Source organism: Lithobates pipiens, unplaced genomic scaffold, assembly GCF_037356315.1.
Source record: "Lithobates pipiens isolate NorthernLeopardFrog02 unplaced genomic scaffold, aLitPip1_a1.2 Scaffold_10, whole genome shotgun sequence".
Taxonomy (NCBI): Eukaryota; Metazoa; Chordata; class Amphibia; order Anura; family Ranidae; genus Lithobates; species Lithobates pipiens.
Window position 1 is genome coordinate 28,653,718 of NW_027507686.1, and position 24,462 is coordinate 28,678,179.

At 48.0% G+C, this 24,462-nt stretch overlaps 1 protein-coding gene across 1 annotated transcript in view; it reads left to right on the top strand.

Moving 5' to 3' along the window:
- Window positions 1–24,462, top strand: part of KIAA0513 (KIAA0513 ortholog) — a gene marked incomplete in the record, with an annotated part of 64,783 nt that overhangs the window by 31,429 nt on the left and 8,892 nt on the right. The window contains 2 exon segments of the mRNA XM_077453348.1: window positions 246–323; window positions 11,211–11,237. Of these exon segments, the coding sequence (XP_077309474.1) occupies window positions 246–323; window positions 11,211–11,237 (105 nt within the window).

Consider the following 24,462-nt stretch of genomic DNA (forward strand, 5'->3'; position numbering starts at 1 on the left):
AGACCATTAAATCCCAACTCCTCCCAACGCGAAGGAACGTATTTATGGCTTTCACCCAACATTCACTGGTAGTGAAACAATTTAAAACGCATACAGCGGGAACATTCATAATGTGCAATACATGTTTTGGAGTTTGTCAGATTCATTGCTTTAAGAATAATACCCCAAAATGTTAACGTTTTAGCAGAGCTGGTCTACAATAAATAGGGATCTTGCTGACCTGTGCTGTTTGCTGTTTATGATAGGCACACGCTCAGGTTCTGGAACGCGGCGTTTTTTGATGCTGTGCATTGCGAGAGACGGAAGCGATCGCCCACGACCAGGTGAGAAACCACACAGAAAAAAAAAACGGGAATAGAGGCAAGCAGAGCAGGAAACTATCATCACCCCTCCACCTCCGTTCTATAAGGATGTGTGTTACCGAGCCGTCCAGACGAGCGTAAACAATAAAACTTGAGAGTGATTTCACTCAGCGGCTGCTGGGGGAACTGACTTGTTATCATTTTCACAGTCTTATCGCTGGCGGCTCGCTCTCGGGAAATGCCATCTGTGAGGGGCGGTGGCTGGGAAATGAGAGCCGAGAAAGTTTGTCAACACGTTTTAATTGAAGAGCTGCAGGAGAGGGGTGGTGGAGGCTGAACAGCATTGGGCCTTGGCTGGTTGCCACCTCTTTCTGATTATTTTTTGGGTGGAGGATAATAAAGGGAAAGGGGGGGAGGGGGTGTTGTCCAACATGGCATTGGGCCAGTTATGAGAACTACTGTGGAAAAGATTAAAGCGTGTGTAAAGTAAGAAAAATAAGACACCAAAATAAGTCACCAAAATAAGTCCTGCAGGCCGCATCTTTGAGGCGCCGTAGGAGCGGTGTATACACGACTCCTAAAATGTCCCTGCCCATTGAAATCAATGGGCATCGCCGTCGAAGTGCCGGCAAAGCGCCGCGTTTGACCCCTTTTCTGAAAAAAGGCTGCAAAAATTACGGATAAATCGCCCCTAAAAATGGCGGCGTTTTACTGCAGACGGCCCCAACACCCCATTGTGAAAGTAGCCTAAAGCAAACTCTTTGTGTACGAGATCTAGGAAAGCTATAAAATGCCTAGTGATCCTGCCATTCCTGTTAGCAGAGAAACCCCTTCCTCGTTATTTACCATGCTAACCATAGAAGCATATCGGTCCTTATGTGGTCAGTTTGCATCTCTTCTGACTTCAGGACACAGGGCTCGCAATCCCAAAATCAGATTACAACTGCTGTTCCCCTCTGTAGCTCTCCAAATTTTGAGCTCTTGCTCAGAATTACACCTTCCGTGCCCCCATCCAGCCTTCAGCAGTTTGAATGACAGCAGCTCCTGCTTAGCATTAGAGCTTCCACACCCCTGTGCAGCTCTCTACAATTTGAGTGACAGTGGCTTTTACTCAGTATTACAGGTGCCACACTTCCATCCTTAACAGTTTAAGAGATTGGGGCGCATACTCGGCGACCATGCCACCATCCACCCCTCCACAATTGGATTGACAGTGGCTCCTACTTGGCATTATAGCTGCTGCACCCTTATCCAGCCCTCCACAGCTTGAGCAACAATGGCTCCTGCTTGGCATTACAGCAGCTGCACCCCCCTATCCATCACTCCACAGCTTGAGCAACAGCGGCTCCTGCTCGGTATTACGGCTGCTGCACCCCTGTCCAGCCCTCCACAGCTTGAGCAACAGCGGCTCCTGCTTGGCATTACAGCTGCTGCACCCCTATGCATTGCTCCACAGTCTGATTTGACAGTGGCACCTGCTTCGCATTACAGCAGCTGCCCCTCTATCCAGCCCTCCACAGAGTGCTGTTTAGCAGATTTTGCACCCTTTGCCCCCCACCCCAAGCTACAGAGAGGAGAGGGAACCAAGGGGTCACGTGACTGCAGATAAAGGGGCAATATACTTAGTGATGGTACTACTTGTACTTGTACTTTGACTTTACGTACACTTTTACTTCCCCCTGCTGTCAGAGGGGATCGTTCACCAATTGACCAGCTTATCTAAAAGACAAGTGCATCAAATTCATTCAGTAGGCTGCACCCAATTGAGCTTTTTACTGCACAATGTGCTGTTTTCTAGTAACTTATTGAGGTATATAAGGAAAAATAAATATTTCAACAAGGAGAATATTTTAGTACTTCCAATGGCGAGGGAGGCATGATGTTAGGAGTGCGGCCGTAGGTACAGAACAGGGCCCGTGGTACCATCTTAGTTGGCACAGTGGATGTAAAATTTAACAAAATGGAAGTGGCGTGGCCTTGAGCACGATGGGATAGGACGGTAGTAGTGAGAGCTCCGCTTGCACTTGATCCTATATACACCATCCTGGTCATATATCTGTGGATTTTATATACTCACCCATCTCTGGTGGACACCTACACCTTTCTGGATCATGTCTCCGTCTAAGAAAATCACAGATGCCAGCTCGCTAGAGTCCGGAAGCAAGATGAAGACCAAAGGTTAACGAGCTGAGCTCTGTAAGGGCTTGTTCACTTTATCTGCTGCACGCACTGCAACACAGTGACTGGTATGTGGCCTGGTCCGGCCAGACCAGCGTGGCTTTGATGCAGCAATAGCAGTGCATCGTACGGTTTCTTAATTTATTTTTATTTTTTTCTTTAAACAAACTTTATTGACATTTCAAAGTTCTAACAGCTGGTGTGCAATGACCTGTGCTGCACTGGAAAAAAAGTACTGTATGCAGTGCTTATTTTCAGCACACCGGCCACACCATAGACAAGACGACTCCATGTCACTATGTGAACCGGCCACACCATAGACAAGGCGACACCATGTCACCATGTGAACTGGCCACACCATAGACAAGGCAAACACCATGTCACCATATGAACCAGCCACACCATAGACAAGGCGACACCATGTCACCATGTGAACCGGCCACACCATAGACAAGGCGACACCATGTCACCATGTGAACCGGCCACACCATAGACAAGGCGACACCATGTGAACCGGCCACACCATAGACAAGGCGACACCATGTGAACCGGCCACACCATAGACAAGGCGACACCATGTCACCCTGTGAACTGGCCACACCATAGACAAGGCGACACCATGTCACCATGTGAACCGGCCACACCATAGACAAGGCAAACACCATGTCACCATATGAACCAGCCACACCATAGACAAGGCGACACCATGTCACCATGTGAACCGGCCACACCATAGACAAGGCGACACCATGTGAACCGGCCACACCATAGACAAGGCGACACCATGTCACCATGTGAACCGGCCACACCATAGACAAGGCGACACCATGTGAACCGGCCACACCATAGACAAGGCGACACCATGTCACCATGTGAACCGGCCACACCATAGACAAGGCGACACCATGTGAACCGACCACATCATAGAAGAAGCATTTTTTTCTTGTCTTGTGGCAGAAGTGCAGTGGGACTGAGCAGTCCCACCGTACCTTATGTAAATAGACCCTTAGTCAATGAATGGTCCACCCATGTGAGTCTATAGAAAGAGGACACCAAGCACTTTCAGATTATCAGAAAAGAGAAGTCACATTAGACCTGATATGGCAATATCCAATATGTATAGGAACAAGTGCCAGCCAAACTCTCCTGGATAATGAATGCACATATTCGCCAGCACACCATGGATGTTCAAGTGTTTCTGAGCCACACAGGACCCCTTCGTCAGGCATGTGGTGTGACACTCACATTCCTGATGAAGGGGTCCTGCGCCGCTCCGAAGCATTTCACTTGTCCTTTTGCAATGTGATCTCTCTGCACTAAAAGCTTTGGACATCATTTGCAGATCCTTGGTGTACTGGAAAATATGTGCGTTTATCTGTGATGTGTCCAGCTGGCAGTCCCTGCAGCACCCGCTACTGACAAGCCCTGTTCCAGGAAAGTGTGCAATGGGACTATAGACAAGACTCTCCTGGATGTTTGTCATCCCTTTGACTAATGTTACAATGGGATACCTGCCTACGTCAGGACTGGTGTGCAATTAGAGTGTGATTTTCATAATCGATATACACATAGCTTGATGTTCACACTCTAGAAAATATACCCCAGCCAGTCCTGCGCTGGCTTTTATAGCTGCTAGGCTAAAAGCTTCTGATGTATCCCTAAATAAATCAATCAGCAAATTACCCTTTTGCAAAGATCATAACCGAGAGACTATGAGGTTGATTTACTAAAGGCAAATAGACTGTGCACTATGAAAGTGCAATTGCTCCAGAACTTAGTAAATGAGGTAAAGCTTCACTTTGTAACAAATACCCAATGACTGCAAGGAAAATAAAAAAGCAGCCTTTTTCCTTGCCCATGATTGGATGATGGAATTCCAGCAGAGCTTCTACTCATTTACTAAGCTTTGGAGCAACTGCAAAGTGCACAGTCTATTTGCCTTTAGTAAACCAACCCCTATATTTCATGTTAAAACCTCAAATACAGGTGTAACCTAAAACATGGTCCAATAAGTAGGCTATGCCTTTAAGGACTATTGCATTATGGTTCTTTTTTTTTTTTGCAGCTCAGAACTTTGAGCAAATGGCAACCTTCATCTTTCAGAATATGTCTCTCCTCCCCACCCAACTAGAGTCTCCTTCCTGCATCACAGTGAAATGGTTATATCCCCCCCCCCCCCCCCACAGGTCTGCATTTTGTGCATTGCGGTTATAGTCTGCTGCGGTGAGGCCACCCGAGCATCTTTATAACCCTCTGTTCTATCTCATTAACCGGATGACCTTTTTCCGGTATAAATAAAAAAAAAAAATTATGATAATAAGAATTTAATCACTTCCATAAAATAATCTTTATAAACATGTTGACATTCTTCCTCTAATTGGCCTTTTCGCTGCTCCTCCGAGATCGCGTCTGCTCAGGTCCTATTTGGCTGGTGCTTTACTACCTGCGCTGTCATCTGTGGCGTTTAATTGCACCAAGAAAGTGTCACCAAGGGCCATCTGAGTCAGCTCAACAGCTGCCTGTTATCGTACGCTGGAACTTGCCTGACGTAGATTCCAGCATTTTATGGCATTTTTTAAAATATTCTTCTAGACAGTTGGAGCATAGGGAGACTTTACCGCTTACATCGAGTTCTGTTACTTATTCCTGTACAATCGATGGGGGTGATGGTTTCACGGCCCACAGAGGGGGAGCTCCAGCGTACTCATCACTTGACCAACTTGGTTAAAGGGGTTGTATAGGTAAATATTTTTTCACCTTAATGCATTAAGGTGAAAAAACACCTGACAGTGACGGCGCCCCCCCAGCCCCCCGTTTTTACTTACCTGACCCCTCGAAGTCCAGCGCTCGCCTCCGACATCCGCTTCGCCGCTCGGCCTGGCCGCTGATTGGCTAGAGTGGATGGATTGAAAGCAGCGCAGCCATTGGCTCGTGCTGCTGTCAATCACATCCAATGACACTGCGCGCCGGGGGCAAGGTCGAGTGATACAGTGAGCGGCTATAGCCGCCGGCTGTATCACGGGAGCGCGCCCGCAAGTGCTTCTCACCATGCGAGGGAGCTCACATGAACGTGAGAAGTACCTGCGGGGGGAAGCTGAGACCGCTGCCGAGCGACCCCAGAAGACCAGGTTCGGGGCCACTCTGTACAAAACGAGCTATACAGTGGAGGTAAGTATATGTTTGTTGTTTTTAAAAAAAAAAAAAAATGTACTTTACAACCCCTTTTAACTTTAAAAGTTTCAGTGGGGAAAATAATTATTTGACCCCCTGCAGATTTTTTAAGTTTTCCCACTTACAAAGAATTGAATGGTCTATAATTTGTATCATATGTTTATTTTAAATGATAGCGACAGAATGTCAACCAAAAATCCAGAAAAAAACATGATACAAATGTTATAAATGGAGTTGCAGTTCAGTGAGTAAAATAAGTATTTGATCCCCTACCAACCAACAATAATTCTGGCTCCCACAGACTGGCTACAGTATGTGCTCATGTGGTACACAGATTAGTCCAGTCAATTTAAGAAGGTTCTAACGACAACTTGTTATGTGCAGTGTTAATTTCGTCAACTAAAATGACTAAAACGTTTTAGTCGACTAAATGAATACTATTTTAGTCGACTAAAATACCACTAAAACTTAAAAAAAAAATGAGATGACTAAAATACGACTAAAACTAAAATGGCTTTTTAGTCAAAAGACTAAAACTAAATTGAAATTTTACTTCAAAATGAACACTAGCCTTTAGTGCATGTTCATACCTCAATACCTTAACCACTTTCAGACCGGACCATTTTGCTGGCTTAAGACCAAACCACTTTTTGCGATTCGGCACTGCATCGCTTTAACTGACAATTGTGTGGTCGTGCGACGTGGCTCCTAAACAAAATTGACGTCTTTTTTTTTTTTCCCACAAAAAGAGCTTTCTTTTGGTGGTATTTGATCACCCCTGCAGTTTTTTTATTTTTTGCACTATAAAAAAAAAATAGAGCGACCATTTTGAAAAAAAACGCATTATTTTTTACTTTTTGTTATAAATATGCCCCAAAAATATCTAAAAAAACATTTTTTTTTTTCCACAGTTTAGGCCGATACGTATTCTTTTACATATTTTTGGTAAAAAAATCGCAATAAATGATTATTGATTGGTTTGCGCAAAATTTATAGCGTTTACAAAATAGGGGATAGTTATATGGCATTTTTATTAATAATTTATTTTTATTTTTTTACTAGTAATGGCGGCGATCAGCGTTTTATTATTTTTTTTTTTTGTGACTGCGACATTATGGCGGACACGTCGGACATTTTTGACACATTTTTGGGACCATTGTCATTTATACAGCAATCAGTGCTATACAAATGCACTGATTCCTGTGTAAATGACACTGGCAGTGAAGGGGTTAACCAGGGGGTGGCAGTGTAGGGGTTAAGTGTTCCTAGGGGTATGTTACTAACTGTGGGGGGCTGGGCTTTGTGTTGGTGAACACTGGTCTCTGCTCTAATCACATGGAGCAGAGATTGGCGTCACTTGTTGCTAGGCAGAATGGGGAGATGCTGTTTACAACCGCATCTCCCCGTTCAGCCTGCCCGTGAGATGATCACGGGTATCCCCGCGGCGATCGAGTCCGTGGGACCCGCGACCGGACTCACGGGTGTCCCGGCCGGCACGCGATGGCAGGGCGGAATATAGAAATGGTCGTACCTGTACGCCAATATGCCTGCCCGTGCCATTCTGCCGACATGCATTGGCGTGCGCCGGTCGGCAACTGGTTAAATAATAGATGAGATTTTTCACTCCAGCAGTATATGATATATGTTTGGAAATTGTAGAGAAATGCATTACAATTTGAATTACACTCATTAAATTTCAGATGACTAAAATGAGTTTTAGTCGACTAAAATGTACTGGAGATTTTAGTCGACTAAATGCGACTAAAATTAAAACAATTGACAAAAATGGGACTAAAACTAAAATGTCATTTTAGTCCTAAGACTAAAACTAAATCTGCTGCCAAAATTAACACTGGTTATGTGTATAAAAGACACCGGTCCACAGAATCCTCCTTCCATTCAAACCTCACCATCATGGGCAAGACCAAAGAGCTGTCAAAGGACGTCGGGGACAAGAGTGTAGACCTTCACAAGGCTGGAATGGGCTACAAGACCATCAGCAAGGAGCCTGGTGAGGAGGAGACAACTGAGGGAGCGATTATTCGCAAATAGAAGAAATACAAAATAACTATCAATCGCCCTCGGTCTGGAGCTCCATGCAAACTTTTGCCTCATAGGGTGAGGATGATCATGAGAAAAGTGAGGGATCCGCCCAGAACTACACGGGAGGAGCTTGTGAATGATCTCAAGGAAGTTGGGACCACAGCCACCAAACAAACCATCGGTAACACAATACGCCGCCATGGATTGAAATCTTTTAGTGCCCGCAGGGTCCCCCTCCTCAAGAAGGCACATGTACAGGCCCATCTGAAGTTTTTTGCCAATGAACATCTAAATGATTCAGAGGAGGATTGGAAGAAAGCGCTGTGGTCAGATCAGACCAAAATTGAGATCTTTGGCATTAACTCGATTTGCCGTGTTTGGAGGAAGAAAAATGCTGACTATGACCCTAAGAACACCATCCCTACAGTCAAGCACGGAGGTGGAAACACGATGCTTTGGGGCTTTTTCTCTGCTAAAGGTACAGGCCAAACTTTACCGCATTGAGGGGCCAATGGACGGGGGGGCCATGTATTGTAAAATCTTGGATGAGAACCTTCTTTGTCTCAGCCGGAACACTGAAGATGGGTTGTGGATGGGTCTTCCAGCATGACAATGACCAAAAAAGCATTCCGCCAAGGCAACAAAGGAGTGGCTCAAGAAAGTCATGCAGTGGCCTAGCCAGTCTCCAGATCTTAATCCTATAGACAACCTTCTGGAGTGCAGCAGCCCCCCTTTTACTTACCTGAACTGGATTGTTGCAGCAATGGGGACGAGCACAACAGCTGTCTCGGGTCCTCATTGGATAGATTGATAGCAGCCAAATCCCTTGCACAGAGGAGGAGGTAAGTATAACATGTTTGTTATTTAAAATAAAAAACCTTTACAACCCCTTTGAGAATTTAGAGAAAATCTGTAAAGAAGAGTGGACTAAAATCCCTCCTGAGATGTGGGCAAACCTGGTCACCAACTACTAGAAACGTCCGACCTCTGTGCTTGCCAACAAGGGTTTCTCCACCAACTACCAACTCACTGAACTGCAGCTCAATTTATAACATTTTGTTTTGTGCTTTTTCTGGATGTATGGTTGATCTTCTGTCTCTATCATTTGCCCACTTACAAAGAAATGAAGGATCTATCATTTTTTATCATAGGTGAATTTTAAACTTCTAAAATCTGCAGGGGATAAAATAATTATCTTCCCACTGTAACTAGTTAACTTTTTAAGGCCTTGTTTACACTTGCTTCATAATGTGGCATTGGACATATTTTTAAATCACTCTGAAAGCCAAACAAAGCAACTGTCACTAAATCAAATGTTGAAGCGGTTGTATACCCCCCCCCCCCCATTTATTTTTTTCTACACATGTAAGGCAAAAGGCATAATGAGCTAGTATACACTGCATACTAGCTCATTATGAAATATTTACCTTAGAACGAGGCGTTGGTAACTCACCTTGTCCACGCCGAGGGAGCTGACATGTTGCCTCTGCGTGTCTTCCGGGTATCGCGGCTCTAGCGCTGTGAGTGGCTGGAGCCACGATGTCGTCACTCCTGCTCATGCGCGAGGGAGACTTCTTTCCGGCAAAGTCTGGCATCTGCAAATATATATTCTTTATATTCTTATCTTTATGGTTTAGGGGTTTATGCACAGAGTTTGATGCACATATATTGAGTTTGGGGAATTCACAATATTAACACACTAGATACTAAGACCCACAGTGTGGGTCTGATACTTTCATATACCCTAATCACATTGGGTATCTTGTGGCTAGCGCAGTTCTTCTTTTTTTATTCAGATTTAGCTTTGTTTTGGAGGTATTTCAGGTATGAGATATCCCAGGATGCACTGGTAAACCAACAAGTGAACCAGAATGACATCAGCAGTCATGTCCGGGTTCAGGTGTATATATTCTGGAAAAGTCTGGTGCAGACAGCACACCTGGTGTGCAACATGGGAACGCTATAGCGGAAGGTGAGCGGGGATCGGCGAGAGAGAGAGAGGACTGGGTGGCAGAGGATGGCCAGAGCTGGGGGATGGGAGCAGGAGACACTAGAAATATCACATGTGGTGCGCAGGGTGGGTGCAAAATAGGGGAGGTGAGTGGGAACCAGAGAAGGAGGAGGATCCGTAAACCTGAGGATCAGCAAAGCTGGGGGGGTGGGTGGGTTACTACTGAGTTGGGGGATCAGCTGAGCTGGGGGTTACTACTGAGTAGGTGGATCAGCAGAGCTGGGGGTTATTACGGAGTAGGGGGATCAGCAGAGCTGGGGGTTATTACGGAGTAGGGGGATCAGCAGAGCTGGGGGTTATTACGGAGTAGGGGGATCAGCAGAGTTGGGGGTTATTACGGAGTAGGGGGATCAGCAGAGTTGGGGGTTATTACGGAGTAGGGAGATCAGCAGAGCTGGGGGTTATTACGGAGTAGGGGGATCAGCAGAGCTGGGGGTTATTACGGAGTAGGGGGGATCAGCAGAGCTGGGGGTTATTACGGAGTAGGGGGATCAGCAGAGCTGGGGGTTATTACGGAGTAGGGGGATCAGCAGAGCTGGGAAACTACAGAGCAGGGGATATACTGGGCCCTGTTAAAACAAATTGAAAAATCAACATACACAGGGCATTTGCCAAGCTTCATTAAAGCTTCAAAAATGCATCAAAAACGCATCAAAAAAGCACGCTGAGGTGGTAGGCACTTTAATGTACAACAAAGCAAGTGTAAATGAGCCCTAAAAAATTTCCCTGCAGTAGTTTGTGCCTCTACACCTCCCACAATGGTGAGATTTCCCTGCAGTCGTTTGTGTCTGGCCGTATTGGCATATTTAGTGTATAGATGAGCAGACGCATGATAACTGGGCAGCACAAATCTTTCTCATGGGTGGTGAACATCTTCCGGTGTTCTTTGACTGCAGAAATATCAGCATTGGGAAGCTGATTAAAACGTTTTTAAAATGCAGATCAATGAGGGTGCCAAAAAGAGAGTCCAAAATCAAAAATCCTGTAACAGTAAAATTAATGCACAACAGGATGACGTAGAACTCCAATGCGTTTTGACCCCCCAATTCCCCTTCTTCAAGGCTGAAAGATGGCAAAATAAGAAGAAATACATTGTAATTGTATAAATGGACACCGAGACAAAGTATTTCTGCTGATACAATTATTCCAGGGATTTCATGTCTCTTATTATACAGCTACATAATAAGTCTTTTGCATTCCACTGTTTACAGTGCCTGAGCCCTGATGCAGGGGAAATGTGTTGGGCCCCGAAATGCGCTTTGTTCTCCTGTTGTGGACTAAAATTATTGCTTTAAAACAACCTTATTTGTTCTCCAGAAAAGATCGGCTCTTTCTATTGCTGCGGCTTACACCTGCTGAGGGGGTTCGGTGGTCTTGGGGGGGGGGGGGGGGGGGGAGGGGATGTCAATGTCAGAGCTTGCCTTCTCTTTTGCCGGTGGTGATATTCTTTATGTCTTGCTCTAACCTTTCACCTTTTGCTGACTCTTTTTCTGCTGCTGCACCAGAGGGAATACTGGGGAGGAAGACGAGAGGTTGGTCCCGCTGTTCTCATTGGCTGCCATAATCTGTTTACATGTCTTTCATCTTCATGTTTAGATCACGTAGGAAGGAAGAGACAGAGACCAGGATACAGGCTCGCCCCATCTTCTCCCTTCTCTTCCCTGAGGCTCACACTGCTTTGTGTCTCAGTGGTGGAGCTGCTGCCTGTTAATGCCACTGGCTTTATTTTCCTTTATTGGTTTAGCTCAGAGATATGCAATTAGCGGACCTCCAGCTGTTGTCGAACTACAAGTCCCATGAGTCATAGCAAGACTCTGACAGCCACAAGCATGACACCCAGAGGCATGATGGGACTTGTAGTTTTGCAACAGCTGGAGGTCCGCTAATTGCATATCCCTTAGCTGAAAAAGTGGCCATTTAGGTGTTTTTTTTTTTCAAATATAAATCTTTATTATTATTCTCCCAAAACCTGGGGTGGGAACCCCGCGATACAGACAGTGGAACAGTTATCAACAAAAAGCAAGACCGAACAAATGCAGGTCAAATCACATATGCAAGGTAAGTACTTTGCAGAATACAGCATAACTGTCATTAACAATCTCCTGTGTCACATGTACCCACAAGCAGGGCGGTCATATCGCGTGAAGGAGAGAAAACTCTCTGCTTGGAGAATGAGATTCCGGGGCCCACCCCCCCCCCCCCCACCTCCACCCCCTCCCAAAGGTGGGTGGGCGTGGGCCCACAAAGAGGACATATTGGGAAGTACCATGAGGGGGAAGAAGACAAGTGGGGGGGAGAAGGAGGGTTGGGAGGGGGAAGACAAAGAAGGAAAAGGATAGCAAAGTACAGACGAGAGGAGAGAAAGGAACAGACAGGGGGGGATGAGGCAGAGGCACGGCGGTGGAAATCAATCATAAAACAGAAGATTGACAGAGGGCACATGGGCAAAGAAAGATCCTAACGGGGGGGGGTCCCGTCATCGCCCCAGCAGTCGCTGACCCTCTGCTGAGTAGATGAAGGCATTCCAGATGTCCCAAGTCTGTTTGTGGGTTTCCTGCTTATGCTGTGAGGTGAGGACCAAGTCCTCCATTTTCTTTACCTCCTCCACCTTCCGCAGCCAATGTACCACTGTTGGGGGAGCCCGTTGCTTCCATCGCAAGGGGACGCAGGCTTTAGCTGCGTTGAGCAAATGTCGCAATAGCGACTTTTTGTAGATGTTAGCAGAGATTGTGGAATGGTGCAGGAGGAAGAAAGCCGCGTCATCAGGTATAATGTATTCCGTGAATTGCTGGGAGATGCGACGGACCTCCCCCCAAAACTCCCTCAACCTAGGGCAGGACCAGAAAACATGGAGCAGCGTTCCCTCCTCCTCGTCACAGCGCCAGCACCGATTCGAGGCCGAGGGAAAGCACCGCTGCAGCCTGACCGGGGTTAAATACCAGCGTGTAAGCAGCTTGAAATTTGTTTCCTGTGTCTTCGTGCATCGCGAAGACTTTAGGGCAAATGAAATAATACGCTGCGTCTGCGTTGGTGTGAATTTACATGATAAGTCCTTCTCCCAGTTGGCGAGGCACGGCAAGTGAGGCTGTTCTTTCGGTGTATTAAGCAAAGAATAGGTGTGAGACAGAACGTGGGTCAGAGGGCCTTCGTCCGCGCACATGACCTCGAACGTCGTTGGTTGTCGGGCAAAGTCCTGGGGTGCGGGAAGTGAATGCAGGAAATGGTGCAGTTGCAGTGCCTTCCAGAAAGGTAGACAAAAGGGCCCCGCGGGGTCGGTCAGTCTCGATAGGGGTGGCCACCGTCCGTCCTCCACGAACCCGCCCGCACAGTCAAGTCCACCCTCCCCGAGGGTAGGGTAAGCCGTGGGCCGCAGACCTGGTAGAAATTTTGGATTGCCCAAGATGGGAAACAGTGGGGAACGCCCCGACGTCAGGGACGTCTGAATAGCAACCCGGTGGCCGTGTCTCAAAGTAACCCCCAGTAACGGGTGCAGTTTCAGGTCATGTGGGAGGTCGTCATAACACCACAGCGCTCCCTTCAGCGGTATTTGGGATTGGGCTTGCTCAACCTTCGTCCACAGTTTGGTAGACCCATTGCGTCTCCAGTCCAGAATGCGCCCCAAATGTGAGGCCAGGTAGTATCGGCGGATGTCGGGCAGTGCCAGACCCCCGCAATGTTTGGGGAGCGTCAGTTGCGATCGCCGTAATCTGGGTTTTTTGTGGGCCCACACAAACCTGGTAAAAAGGGCTTGGATTTGCTTAAAGAAGGAGGGCGGAATCTGAACGGGTAATGCTTGAAAAAGGTAGATGAACTTGGGAAGTATGCTCATTTTGATAAGGTTGCATCTACCAAACCAGGAGTGAAATCCCGAATGCCATTTCTCTAGCAATTCTCGGGTCTTTGTCAAAAGGGGTGGGAAATTGAGGTCAAATGTACGGTTCAGATCAGGAGGTAGTCGTGTGCCCAGATACGGTAGAGCCGTGTCAGTCCATTGGAAACCAAAGTTGTCCCGCAAATCACGTTGCGTTTGGGGAGAGGTTGCTACACACATAGCCGTTGACTTCGAGAAGTTTATTTTAAGATGGGACAATGCGCCATATATCTTAAATTCTCGGAGCAGGTTCGGCAGAGAGATTCTGGGGTTGGTCAGGGAGAAGAGAAGGTCGTCAGCGTACGCCGATATCTTGTAGCCAACATCCCCGACCACAAGGCCCGAGACGTCCGGGTTCAACCTGACAGTGTTTAGAAATGGTTCTAGGGAAATGGCAAAAAGAAGGGGGGATAGCGGGCATCCCTGCCTTGTTCCGTTCCCGATGGAAAATGCACCCGAGAGGACCCCGTTAGCTTTTACTTGAGCTGAGGGGTTAGAGTACAGGCTGCCTATCCAACGTAGCATCTTGTTACCCAGGCCCAGGTGACGGAGGACAGAGGACATATACTCCCAGCTCACTCTATCAAATGCCTTCTCGGCATCGGTACTCACAAAGACACATGGTGTCTTAGTAGTGTGCGCTACCCGAAGTAGATTGAGTACCTTGATGGTATTGTCTCTGGCCTCCCTATAAGGTATGAACCCCACCTGGTCCAAGTGTATCACGTCTTGCATGTGTTGTGTCAGTCTCCTGGCTAAGATCTTTGAGAAGATCTTCAAATCCAGGTTCAGTAGGGAGATGGGCCTATAACTGCCACATTGGTTCGGGTCCTTCCCCTCCTTCTGGATTACTGCAATATGGGCCCTAAGAGTGTCCCTTTGGAAAACAGTCCCCGAACCCAAAGCATTAAAGAGTGTCACCATACGTGGGCCCAAAATAGGGAACAGGGACTTGTAGTACTGAGCGGTAAAGCCGTCCGGTCCCGGGGCTTTGCCAATCTTCAAGGAGTCAACCGCTTCCTGTACTTCGGTCAAAGTTATGGGTTCCTCCAGGGAGGCGCTCGTCTCCGAAGAGAGTGTCGGCATTTGCGAGTCAACAACGTATTTAGTTATAGCTAGCTGGGTGAGGGTGGGGCTCGGTAGGTTATACAAGCCAGAATAGAATTCGGCGAATACGTCCGAGATGTGTGTCGGAGCAGTGGCCACCGACCCATCCGGTCGTGTTATCTGTGGGATATAGGACGCCGCCTTAACCTCTCTAACCGACTGGGCCAACCTCCTCCCACACTTATCCCCCATTTCGTATGACAACCTGCGGCAAAACTGCAGGGCTGCCTTCGCCCTGAACTGAAGCAGGTCCGCTATTTGGGACCGGAGAGTCTTCAGCTCGGACTCCACGGCCTGCGTGGGGGCATGTTTATGTTGAGCTTCCACCAAAGACAGTTTGTCGAGTAAAGTGGTCAAAATTGCATTCCGATCCCTTTTAATCCTTGCCCCATGTTTTATGAGAACGCCTCGTATAACGGGCTTATGAGCCTCCCACAGCACCCCGGGGTCACAGTCCCCGATTTCGTTCTCTCTGAAATATAGGTCCAGTTGTTTGGACACGTCTGACAACACTTCTGGCATCTGAAGGAGGCTCTCATTCAGGCGCCAGAATAAGGATCTGGGTGAGGGTCGGTCGGTGAGAGTATACGTCAGGTGGATTGGAGCATGGTCCGACCAGGTTATCTGGCCTATATTTGTGGTGTGCACTAGGTGTAATTGGTCATGGGGGATTAGAAAAAGGTCTATCCTTGAGTACAACTTGTGGGGGGCCGAATAAAAGGTATAATCCCTTTCACCAGAATGCTGTAGACGCCACACGTCGCGCAGTTGTGCTTCGTGGAGCATATGTGCCACTCGTTTCCCACAAGCCGAAGATATGGATGAGGTGCCCGATGAAGTATCTGAGGCGGGTAACAATGGGACATTAAAATCGCCGCCCAGCAAAACCTGTCCCTCTCTAAATGCCAGCAACTTGCTCAGCGCCTGGCTGAGAAACCTATCTTGGCGGTCGTTAGGGGCGTACAACGTAGCCAGCGTAAAACGCACCCCACATATCTGCCCCTTGAGGAACAGGTAGCGTCCCTCAGGGTCGGCCAAACTGTCCGTTAACTGCCACGACAATCTACCTGAGAGCAATATCGAGACCCCCCGAGTCTTGGACGCATGGTATGTGGAATGATATGCCCGGGGGAAGGATCTGTTCTGTAGGAATGGCAATTTGGCACTCTTGAAGTGTGTCTCCTGGATGAAGGCCACATCCGAGCGAAATTTTTTAAGATCGTGAAGTAGCATACGCCTCTTCTCGGGCGTGTTGAGGCCTCTAGCATTGAGAGAGGTCACCTTGATGGAATCCACCACCATGTCTCAGGGAAGAGATTGAGGGAGAAGGAAGAGATAGCGAACAGAGGGGGGGGGGTGATGGGACTCTCTGTTACCGGGAGAGAGGAGCGGGGGGTAGGAGGGGGGGAAGGGTGTAAAAGAAAAAGAAAGGAAAGAAATGAAATAATGGGGGGGTGGGAGGAGGTCCCGACCAGTCGGAGATATCCCCACACCCCACAGCCCCGTATAGGGGTAGCTAATTAACCAAGCTTTTAACACTTGAAACGCGCGCGACCTAAACTGGTCGCGCACTGATCTAGGTGGAGAGTGGGTGGACAGAGCCTGGGAACCAAAGCCCCGGCCACCAACCCCCACCGGCAACATCCAAATATAGGTGGTCCTGGAAGCAGAATATCAAACGCACCATTAGTAACTTAATCAAGCGAAAACAGTCAAGAAAACCATAAGGAAGGTTAAAACATGTAAACAGAGTGACATAACTAAACATCAAATAACAGAAAGGATTCCAATAGCGCAGCAGAGAACGCAGCGGCGTTCCATCTCCCCAGCAACGACCCCAACCACATTATCAAGGTGTCTACTGTGGCCACCGAGAAGTAAAAGAGACCTCCACCAGGCCCTTGGGCTCCAACCCGACCCCCGAGGACTTCTGCTGGCCCACCCCCCCCCCATCACGAGTCACGGTCACTTGTACGGGCCAACAGGGGTCCAGGTCCATAATGCATGGGGGCGTTCCAAAAAAAAAAAAAAAAAAAGGGGGGGGAGGGAAGGGCTCTCCATAGTAGCGTATACATCTCTGGGTCTGTGAGGTAAAGGGTCCCGGAGAGGGCAGACACCCCCCAAGCAGGAGTCCCAGGTAGACTATGTTGGCTCAAAAAACTGGAGCCCTCTCCCGGTTGTACATCTGAGCGGATGGTAATGTCCGACCAATAGCCCGCTAATAATAAAAAAGGGGGTATAGAAAGTACAGCAGGCAACAACGTCCGGCAGAGGCATCCCAACAACCCCTACAGACCCAAATATCTCGTGCTGGAAGGGAAAGGGACCGGGCCACGGCCCCACGGTTGCATATATGGGGACAGTGAGGGTGAAAGCGCGCTGGTGGCCGCACGAACATAGGGGTCAGGGTGGGCCAGGGAAATAGGAGCTACTCACATCTCACGAGCCGCCTCGTTGGACGGTGTCCGTGAGCGGCGTCTGGAACGTGGCATTCTCTGTGGTTGCGGGCCGGGAGCTCTTGTCGCATCCGGACGACCCTGGAATCTCGGTAGGTAGCCAAGCCAGTCTGGAACAGTGATCGGATCCGTGCCAAGGAAGTGGAAGAGGGCCGGGAGTGTTTCTCGGGATCTCAGCAGGAATGTCCTCTGGTCTTTGACGAAGGTGACCGACAGGGGGAACCCCCAGCGGTAGGTCGCCCCGCACCGTCTCGCCAGCTCCAGAAGGGGCCTCAACAGGGCTCGGCGGTAAAGTGTAGGCCTGGAAACATCTGGCAGTATCTTCACGGGCGCCCCGTCAAAAACGACCTCCCCAACCTCCCAAGCCCTGCGAGTTATGGCCTCCTTATGGGTGTAGTGATGCAGGCGGCAGATAATGTCTCGCGGTCTGGCAGGGTCCGGGGAGCGGGGGCCAAGGGCCCTATGGACCCGGTCAATCTCAAAGCGTTCCGGGAGCTGGGCACCCGCAAGTCTTTTAAAGATGTCCGTCACCGTGGCAAGTAAGTCCGCAGAGCCTGTAGCCTCCGGCAAGCCCCGTATCCGAAGATTGTTCCGTCTACTGCGGTCCTCAATCTCCTCCATGCGGAGCTGAAGCTCAGTAGCCGTATCCGCCTGGGCTTTATGCTGGGATTCCAGAGCGATGACCCTTTGTGTCAATGCTGCCAGTCTGGTTTCCTCAGATATAAGTCTGTCATCCAGAGCCCGCACGTCCTGTTTCACTGCCTGGATTTCCTTCCTGTGAGCAGCCTCCACTCTCCCCACCAGTCCCTCTATGTCTGCCTTAGTAGGCAATGATTGCAGAATTGCTCGCAGCTCCGCATCTGCTCTGAAGGTGAGTGGTAGCTGTGAGGGACCCCCTGATTCTAGGTCCGGAGGGATGGGCGAGCTGGGGAAGATGAGGGGACTCCGGGACCCCTCCGAGGGTGCAGGCATATCCACAGGAGGCTCCGAGCACTCACCACGCGGGTCCGCCATTTTGGATCTCCGGGTGTCCGCGCTAGGTGTCCTGAAAAGCCGCTGTATGTCACCTCCAGCCGGCGTCAGAGCCGCCGGGCTGGTCTGTAATCTGTTCCGCTTCCCGTTCTTCTTCTTGGAAGCGTGCATCCTGCGGTACAATAGACGCTAGTGCCGGCGTGAGTACAGGCGGCCGGGAGCTCTGTACAGATGCGTCTCTACACGGCCATGTCCAGACCACGCCCCCCGCCATTTAGGTGTTTTATGTAGTTCTATATAGCTGAGAATTTTTTTTAAAAAATTTTGGATTGAGTAGGGAGAGGTTGACCGGTGTTGTCGAATACTGTCCCCCGTCAGATAGTGTCCACCCTGTACTGCGCTTGCTCAGTACGGAAGACGCCAAAAGTCTCCGAAGATGAACGGTTCAACACCATCCAAGTGGACCTAGAGTTAGAATAAGAAAATTGCAGAGCGAAACGAGGCCGTGCCCGAAGAGTGACGAGCGATGCGAGCCCGCGAGCGGCCCTCTTACTAAGTGCTACCGTATGTCAACTTGGATGGTGGGGCTTGAACCTGGACTCAGTGCGCAGGCGCCGTTCGTCTTTGGAGACTTTTGGAGTCTCCTTGTCCTCTGTACTGCGCAAGCGCTGCACCTGCGTAGTACAGGGCGGACACTATCCGATGGGGGGGGGGGGGGGGACAGTTTTTGGCAGAACACCGGGCTTTACACCTCTCCAGCATCCATCCAGAACCCCAAGCAGGGTGACCCACCTGATAGAATTCACAATGTTGTCATCCACCTGCTGCATTCATTATCATAGCTCATGCTCACTGCTGACATTTTCATTGAAATTGCATAGCAAAGGGTGCAGCCGAAGGAGTGAGACTTCAAGGTGGTGGCCATGGTTGCCCCTCTTGGAGAATTGGTTGATAGTCATAAATGCCGGTCATGGTAAGAGCAATTCTGGTCCACAGTTTATCACATTCCTCTAGTGCCCTACAGCCTTCACTAGGGAGGGTGTATAGCGTATATAATATACAATATAATGATACATTTATAATATACAATATACTGACTCATATAATATACAGTATACCAACATGTATGTAATATACTGACACATCAGTAGTATAGAGTATACCGATACATGTAGAATATACAATATACTGACACACATGTAATATAGAATATACAGATACATATAATCTCTAGAATATACGGATACATATATCGCATGCATTATATCAATAAACATATAATATACAATATATTGATACATATATAATATACTGATATATATTATACAATAAACCGACACATAAATATAGAATATACCAATACATATATTGACACACACACATATGTATGTATGTATGTGTGTGTGTATATAGATGTATATAGATGTATATAGATGTATATAGATGTGTATATATATATATATATATATATAGATGTATACAATATTATTATACACTATATAGTGCCAACAGTTTGCGCAGCACTATGATACATATAGAATATAGACTATATGGATACATATATGATCTACCGATACATATATAATATACAATGGAATTTCTCTGTCATGCCCCAGCATTTTCAGAAAAATACCCTTTCAGCCCCATATTTAAAAAAAAATTTCCGTAGCCAATGCAGTGACTGAAATTCTCCATTATGTGCTGTGCACACCCTGTGAAAGCTGCAATCAGGCTTGCGTTGAATGTCCCCATTGTGTTAAAGAGCGGAGCACTGTGCTGGGCAGGAAAGAGATGGCTAGGGGGGGGGGGGGGGGGGTCATCATTGTGGTGTTTTCTACCAGACTCATGAATAGCTAGAAGGCGGACTGTTGGCATAGAGCCACTTTCGTTATATATATCACAGCAGCAGTGTGGGGCCACAGGTGTATGTACACTAGTTATAAAGACAGGTAAGTCCGTGTAACACTGCCAGTATTGCTTTTCACAAAAGATCACAGTACTAAGGGGATAATGCCTTCATCGGCTATTCTCTCTTGAAGGACAGCGCCTTCTTTGTTCAGGTATCATCACCCGGAGTCACCATCTATTTCCTGGACTGAGGTGCCACCCACAGTCCTCTAAATCTCGGTGGTTTTGCCCAGCTCAGTAGATTGCTTTAAGAAAGGCCTGGATTCTTTCCTAAGTGCACACAATATAACTGGGTATTACTGTTTTTAGGTAATGTTGATCCAGGGAATATCTGATTGCCTCTCGGGAGATCAGGAAGGAATTTTTTCCCCTGCTGTAGCAAATTGGATCATACTTTGTTGGGGGTTTTTTTGTTGCCTTCCTCTGGATCAACTGTGGGTAAAGGATTGGGTATATGAGATTGTTTGATATTGTTTTTTATTATGGTGGAACTAGATGGACTTGCCTTTTTTTCAACCTGACTAACTGTGTAACTATGTAAATCCTGATGGCTGGGCACTCCTTGGCTGTGTTTGCAAATCTGACACAGATCAGCCCCTGCTGCAGCCTCTTAACTTGTAACGGTCTACAAAGTTGCAGGTTACACTCTCCCCTCCCTCACTTAATCATTGGGGGAGGGGAGGTTAAAGTGTTACTAACCCCAGCAAATCACGGCAGTCACATGGCCATAAGCCCCGCCCTGCCTCCTGGCATTGCAAATGCCTTAAAGGACCAGCGGCATCCAGCGCCAAGTGTTACTAAACCCACAACAGTACAATCAGTCTGTATATGCCGTAAAGCATGCTTGTTCTACTCACTGTGTAACCTAAGTGCTTAATCCGCATTATGTAAAAAGGCTGTTTGATCCTGTCTTCTCTGGTCCTCCACTGTCCCCAATCCATCTCCAGATAAGACAGAGCCTTTGGAGTCACTCTGCACATGTTCAGTTTGTCGTGTATGAGAATTTTTTTTTCTCTTGGGAGGGTGCATACAATTAGCACAGGGCCAATTGGCAATGTCCAGACACAGGGTCAGGGGTCCTGCAGCCTCATAGGACAGTCCAAGGAGAATAAAAACTCCTCCTACAAGTTTTAACCAGACACTGATAGAAGTCATAAGACTGCTATATACTGCTGGTGAGAAAAGGTATTTAGCAGTTTATATTTACTAAAAATAAATGCATTTCCATGTTCTGTGGGAAACCAGATATAGTGTATGCAGGGTCCTGGGTTTAGTAACACTGTAAGGAAATGCTTCCTCCTGCCTGCAGCAGACTGATGACATCGCCCCAGCCTAGGCAAAGTCACTGACTGGAGCTCATTTTACTGGTAGATGACATGGCTGCTGTATATTGAAAAATGTTAGATTTGTATTAATGTAGACTTGAGAGGTTGCGTGTTTGTATTAGTCTCAGGCTTGGGGGAACGCGGGGTTAATAAGACCACCTGGATGGAGATGCAGATAAAAAAATAAAAAAAAGGCAACTGATGTAATAAATGCCACTTTTCGACTTGTCCGCCCCCCCTTTATTTGACATCCCCTTCCCCCCCCCCCCGCCTCCCCCAGTGTTCCCATACCCACTCGCTGCCAGTGACGGCCCCTCTGTGGGGTGACACGTCTTCTGTTCCCCAGCTGCGTGCCAGGAGGCCTCTGGCAGGAGACGGCCCCTTCCACATATCCTAATGACTGCTCTTTATCTGCCTCCCAGCCGTAATTACAGCTCCCGACTGACGCACAGCACACTGATCTGCCTCTTTCTTCCCCGTCTTCCTGTAAATTTGACACTTTTCTTTGTGGATAATATGTTCTAGATGGAGAAGGTCATATCGTCCCGCTGTACTCTGCCTGTTTTATGACGCCGCACAATTTCCCCGAAACAATGGTTTCTATGGCGAGAGACTTTAAAGCTGAAGTTTAATCTGCTTATATTTGTCTTCCCTGGTTCCCGTCCCACTTTATCAACATAATGACATTTAAAAATAAAAAATCTTATTATACATCTTATTTTAGGTCTCTTAGTGCCTCTATGCAATGCAGGCAGATCATGGCTGGTGGGAAGGCCGACAGGGTGCTGTTCCTAGCTTCCTGAAAACATCACCACACCTTGACTTGGTACTCCCCTGCAGAGCGCTCAGTCCTGATGCAAGTGCTGGGTCTGCTCTGGGGAGGAGTTAAAGTGTTACTAAACCAAGGACTCTGCATTTACTATATCTGGTCTCCCACAGTACACAGAATATGGAAATGCAATCATTTTTGTAAAAATAAACTGTTAAATATCTTTTTTTTTTTTTTATCAGCAGTATATAGCAGTCTTGTGACTTCTATCAGTGTCTGGTTAAGGCGTGTAGGAGGAGTTTTCATTGTCCCCTGATTGTCCTATGAAGCTGCAGGACCCCTGACCCTCTGTGTGGACAGTGCTGATTGTCCCTGTGCTGATCACATGCACCCTACCAAGAAAAACAAAATCTCTAGCAATACACACCAAACTGAGCATGTGCAGAGTGCCTCCAAGCCTCTGTATTATCAGGAGACTGGGGACAGTGGAAGAAGGGGAGGAGCAGAGAAGACCAGTGCCAAAAACTGCCCCCCCCCCCCATCGGATAGTGTCCGTCCAGTACTTGCGCAGTACGGAAGCCAAAGAGACTCCGAAAGTCTCTAAAGATGAACGGCACCTGCGCACTGAGTCCAGGTTCAAGCCCCACATCCAAGTGGACATACAGTAGCACTTAGTAACAGGGCCCCCTGCGGGCTCGCTTCGCTCGCCACGCTTCGGGCACGGCCTCGCTTCACTCAGCAATTTTTTTTATTCCAACTCTGTGTCCACTTGGATGGTGGGGCTTGAACCTGGACTCAGTGCGCAGGCGCGGTTCATCTTCAGAAACTTTGGGCGTCTCCTTGTCTTCCGTACTGCGCAAGCGCAGTACAGGGCAGACACTATCCGATGGGGGACAGTATTCAACCCAACACAGGATCAAACAGCCTTTTTACACAATGCAGAGGATTAACCCCTTAGCTTCCACAGTGAGTATAACAAGCATGCTTTACTGCGTATACAGACTGATTTTACTGTCAGTTTAGAAACCAGGTGCCGCTGGGTTCACACTGCTGTGCGGAGCGGCTCACTGCACGGGGTCCAGTGCATCCCTGTACTCCATTTCAGGGACTAATTAGGCCCCAAATTATGACCTGAAACAGACCAGAAGACGTGCAGGATTCTTTTGCAAACCGCTCGGCAGCCATCCCCAAGCTGCGTGAGCCCGCTCCATTGAGAGCCGGTGTCCTGGCGATTTGTGCCCTCCGTCAAAACGTTTTTTGATTTCTCGAACAGCTGGCGTGACGTCACTATAGCGCATGCGCACATCGTAGGAGGCTTTTATCCGACGGGAGATACCATCTCTCAGGCAGAATTGAATGTTATGCAAACAGCGGGGGTGGGGACACCGTATTTGCTCAAGGTCGGGTTTTGTCTGTGGTGCAGGGTGGGATTGGTTTGTTGAACGGCGGGTTTTGCCTGTGTCTAAAGGGTAGGTTGCAGCACAGACAAAACCCACCCTACAACAGCGAAGCTCAATCTGACAACTACGGTCTCCCTCCGCTCTTTGCATAGCTTTCAGTTGTGCCCGTGAAATGTTAGCTCACGTCGAAAAAACCCTCCTACAGTGTGTGCATGCGCTATGGTGACGTCACGCCAGCTGATCGGCAAATCAGCTGGAGTGCCCTTCCGTTCTGTGCATGCGTGGGCACTATTCGATGGAACACCGGTCACAGTCCCCGCATCCAATTCGCACTGTGAACCCAGCCTCAAGGGGTTTGCTATGCCAGGAGGCAGAGCGGGGCTTATGAACATGTGGCTGCCGTGATTGGCTGTCACAGTGGTCACATGATCGGAATACTCACAATTGTACGCAGCAAAGGGCGAGTGCTCTCGGCACAGCAATGTTGGCTCTTTTGAACGAAAATATGCAGGAGCTGGGCTCCTAGAGGTTAAGAGCCCTCAGACCTGATGCTGGTGTTGGGTCTGCTCTTGATAGGAGTTAATGCAAATATCAAAATGCATTCTTGGGTGAGTGGGCATTCCTTGGCAGGAGACATTTTCTGGCAGACCACCCACATGTGATGTTTGGAGATAGGCTTATAGAGCTACATGATGCAGGACGTCCTCCAGACAGAAAATGAGGTGGGGCTCTATCTGATTTCACTGCAGCTTCTAATGCACATTGAGAGAAGCTCACAGTGTGCAATGAAATCAGAGTAAGGCATTTCAGTCCAGGAGAGGAGCCGCTACAACTGTGCAAGACTGAAGGGAAGGCTGGAGGTCAGCATGGGGCAGATTGTATAGTTTTATCTTATAGACGTGTACAGATAGCAAGGAAATTCCAGTATCCTGTATGCCTTCTCTGTCTA